Source organism: Sinocyclocheilus anshuiensis, unplaced genomic scaffold (genome assembly GCF_001515605.1).
Source record: "Sinocyclocheilus anshuiensis isolate Anshui unplaced genomic scaffold, SAMN03320099.WGS_v1.1 scaffold453, whole genome shotgun sequence".
NCBI lineage: Eukaryota > Metazoa > Chordata > Actinopteri > Cypriniformes > Cyprinidae > Sinocyclocheilus > Sinocyclocheilus anshuiensis.
Window position 1 is genome coordinate 535,809 of NW_015537979.1, and position 4,536 is coordinate 540,344.

Below are 4,536 nucleotides of genomic sequence, written 5' to 3' on the forward strand. Positions count from 1 at the left end.
GCCACGTAAAAAAAAAAAAAGATAATAAAGTCAAAATATTACGAGAATAACTTTTATTCCTCACATGTAACCTATTTAATTAATAAAACGTTCTAAAAGTTGAAGTGGGCTCCAACTTGTTAACATAAGTTATATACTGTACATGAGTTAGGTATGGTTAACAAGTTGTTAAAAAAACATTATAATAAAATAGATAATAAAACATTATAATAGATAAAACAACTAACTCTTTACATATGAGCTAATTAAACAATAATAACTAACGTGACAATAAATGAACAACTCACTGTAACCTATTACATAATCTTACAACCTATTAATGTATTAACAATGTAGAGAATACAATTTATAGACTATAAATAAACGAATAGTTTATTATAAAATGTTACCCTGAATGAACACTTACTTTTATAAGGTCATCGCTGGAATGAAATTCTGACACGATGACATTTTTTCCATCAGAGATGCGAGGAGATGTGCAGACGGCCGCTGGCCAGAGTGTGTGCGTTATCAGGCAGACAGCGCTGCAGTGTGACCTCCAGCCACCGGAAAATATCCACCGTGGGACTGAGAAGACCGAGCGGATGCTGTTTGGTAAATCACGCAAATTCCAGAAGCTGGTCTCGCACACGTCCTGTGAGAAGAAAAGGAGGATTTAATGACTATAGTCTCGTTTAACAGTCAGTTATAAGCCATGATTCTTGTATCCAAGTGACTTACAGCACATTAAACCCAGTACCAATCTGGTCCTCTTTAGGTGGGATTTGAACCTACAATCTTCACAGTAAGTACAACACTAAACCTAGTCTGTGAATGAAGGTCATGGATAGAAGGATCTTAGATTACCTAGATTGGAGCCACAGACGACCGCTGCAGCGACGAGGGAACCAGCAGACGCGCCGTAGACCCTCGGAGCTCCTTGCAGGATCCAGGCCGCATTATCCAAAAGACTCTGCGCAGCACCGAGCTGGTATGTTGCTAGAAAGCCAGAACCACAGAAAGACACAGAGAGGTTCTCATTTTTAGACAGAATGCATAACGGCGAAGACATGACTAGAACGATCTCCTCAATGTCAGATGATATGAGTTCTTCAGTGCTCGAAATAACTTTAGATGAGGAGCATCAGTGCAACGTATAAAAACATATGGTCATGGTGTTGTTAAACCAAAACGAATTTATTAAAAACCACAGAAGTCCCTCCTTCCCCTCTGGGATACCATGAATAATGTGAAGCCACTGAGGAGATCAAATTCTCAAATCAATTCCTCACTTCATGATGTCTAAAGTAGGCCTATTATATTTGTGTCTGCACACTTTCAACGGGCATCAGACGTAAATGTCTGCAATATTGTGGTCTTTAGAGCAGTCATAAGGAGGTAGAGCTTTTTCGCGTTTGGCCCCCAAACTCTGGAATAGCCTTCCTGATAACGTTCGGGGTTCAGACACACTCTCTCTGTTTAAATCTAGATTAAAGACACATCTCTTTGAAACAACCCAGCATTTTTTAGAGTGTATGCTTGACATTTAGTAAAATCTCTTAAAATGAGCACAATCATGACTAGATTAGATTAGCTAAACCAATCATAGATTTCAAGCACACACACGCACACTAAGAGGAAAAACTGATCCCAGAAGAAGACTATGAATCACTTAAATTGAAACTTAAAGTTATCAACTTCATCTTCCAAAACTTAGATGTTATGTAGATAAAATAATTGTAAATGTACCTACCATTCCCACAGCTAGGGCTTATTTGCCGTGAGCAATAAACAAGTGATGTCACTTCCCCCAGCTGAACGGATTGCTTTTAAGATAAATGGTTCCCATTTTGACTCAAAGGCCCCCCCATTGGCCACAGCAATATCCAAAGGCCCCATGACTTTTCCAGTTGTTCGTGAGTTACTGGATGAGGATTAAGGATAAAAAAAAATCATGAATAATAATATTTTTTTACTCAAAATTTCTACCCGATAAAATATTTTACAGCTTGGCATAACCAGAAAAATCAGTTCTATATTGATTTTTAAAAAAGCCTATAGGGCATATGGATTTTATTAATTGAAATGACTTTTCCAGGCCTAGAAATCAAAATTTTAAAATTAGATTAGAATTAAATTCCTCATATAGGTTTTCCAAGACAGTGGGAACCTTGGTTCTTTAAAGAAAAGAAAAAAATGTTGTAGAGGGGGTAAATTAAAATAAGAAATATACAAATTTTTAGTTGTTTTGTCTTACAGTACTTTAAATAATTTTAAGCCATTTTGAAATTTCCCCTTGGAGGCCTCCTAGTGGGTCTGCATGTGCTTTAGATGGTATTTCATTGCATTGACCCATTCATCGACATTTTTCTAATTATTTTATAATTATTATACACCTATATTTTATTAAATAAAAATAAATATTTGTACTTATAAACAATTGTTTGTTATAGAGAACTATTTACTGTAAGAAAACTGAAAAAGGCCTAGAAATGGTAAAATATAATCAAATTTAATCAAACACAAATTGCATACATTTTAACCTAAAAAAAACTTCTATGAGCATCTTATTTGTCAACTCCCTTTATACAGTTAATAGCTGATTAATGAATTCACAGATTTCATTCTGTAGATTATTAATGATATTCGATTAATGGTAAAAAGCAACAATGTAATGCTGTTACAGTAAAGTATAGTATAATGCAGTGCAGTTCACAAATCTGTAAAAATAACATTGCACAGTTTTACAACCTGAGAGAAAATTTCATATCAACTCCAATCATCAACTATGAGAATCAATCAGAATTGTTGTGTTGAGAAATTAGTGTCATTCAGCTTTTAACACATATTAACAACAAACAACTGCACACTACTACCCTGAGTCAAAATCATGTGGTGTGGCTCTTAAACTGAGCGTATCCTAAAATAGAGTCCTGTGGAACCTCTACAGGATATCAGCCATCTCTGGTGCTCCTGATGGCTTTTCACATTGAGCTGCATTGGACGTTTACTCTGACAGAAGATCAGCTCTGGGTTTCCCATTCTAATAAACTCAGGTTAATTCATTACTAAAGCTGATCCTGGATCAGAATGTGGGAGTGAATGTTATGGGATTGGTGATATGCTGAAGTTGTGTTCAGAGCTGGGGCTCAGTGTAGTAGGAGTCGATACAGGTGATACTTCCAGAGCGTCTTCTCTGCAGTCTGGAGACTGATAGTCAGGACTATCAGGAGACCCTGACGGTTCTCCACGGTCTGACCTGCTTTGCATGATTTCCTCAGGGGTCTTCAGAAACCTGCAGCACCAAGGGAGTGTTTGAAAACATATGATGACTGTACAACATAATATGGGCCAAGCCAATATTTTCCATTTTGAGATCACAATGCCCAGTTTAACAGAATTAACAGTTTTAGCTCCCCCTTGTGTGAGTTCAAAAATCCACTGAATCCTTGTCAATGATAATTACAAATATGTTAGTGAATTCCGAATAAGTCTAGTCTAAAATAGGCTTTAAATTAATTGTAATTTAATTTAATGTAATACATAAATAACATACTTAAACATACTTAAGAATATCTTAAATGTGGACACAAGTGTGAACTGAAATGTATATTAAATCATTTTAGCTGAACTTCAGGTTTGATTGAAGTAGGACTAAAGTACATCTTTATATGTAATTTCATAATTCTATTGTCTTTGAAATCCGATATTTATAGTATACTAATATGTATGTCAAATATTTAAATATATTTGTAATTACACATTTGTAATGATGAAGTTACAATTTAGTATATTTACAATATATTAATTTTAAAAGTAATATCAAAAACTCTACAGTTAAAATTATAATCAAGTATTTTACATATGCTTTAGGATGTTAGTAAATGCATCAAAATATGTGCAATTGTTTAAAGAAAAAAAAATTAAAACATAATTATTTAAAATGTAAAGCGTTTGACATTATTACAAACTGTAATTTTTAGTTGTTTTAAGTTTAGTTTTAAGTGTGTTAACATAATCAGGAAAGTGTACTCTCTTCAAGTACACTTAAATTTAATTACCAGCCTTTTATTTGATTACCAGTGATATATTTTCTGAAAGAACAGTTTTTTTTTTTAATCTTTTTAAAATTTGTAGTACACTACAAATTCACTTTCTTTATAATTACAAGTTATTTTTTTTAACAAGAGGGGTCATATGATGCGATTTCAATTTTTCCTTTCTCTTTGGAGTTTTACAAGCTCTTGGTGCATAAAGAAGATCTGTAAAGTTGCAAAGACTAAAGTCTCAAATCCAAAGAGATATTCTTTATAAAAGTTCAGAGTCAGCCACACCTACCTAAAACGGCTCGTTCAAACACTCCTCCACATATCTACCTCACTATGTGGGAAAATTTGCATAACGCCGCCCAAATGTTCACGCAAAGAAAGAAGGCGTAACTTTTATTCTCACTGTAGTATTGTTGACGCTGCAGCCATGTCGTGAAGACGCTGTGTGCTTCTTTGTGAAAGCGAAACTACTTTGTTTGGTCTTCCAAAAGAGGACGATATCCGCTTC

The 4,536-nt window shown here is 34.5% G+C and overlaps 1 protein-coding gene across 1 annotated transcript in view; it reads right to left on the reverse strand.

Moving 5' to 3' along the window:
• Positions 1-2,613: 2,613 nt before the first annotated feature.
• The window catches only part of LOC107673543 (transcription factor ETV6-like), a 9,952-nt gene continuing 8,029 nt past the window's right edge, over positions 2,614-4,536 (reverse strand). Inside the window, exon 9 of the mRNA XM_016467168.1 lies at positions 2,614-3,274. Within this exon, the coding sequence (XP_016322654.1) occupies positions 3,085-3,274 (190 nt within the window). The 3' untranslated portion in view covers positions 2,614-3,084. The remainder of the gene's footprint in view (positions 3,275-4,536) is intronic.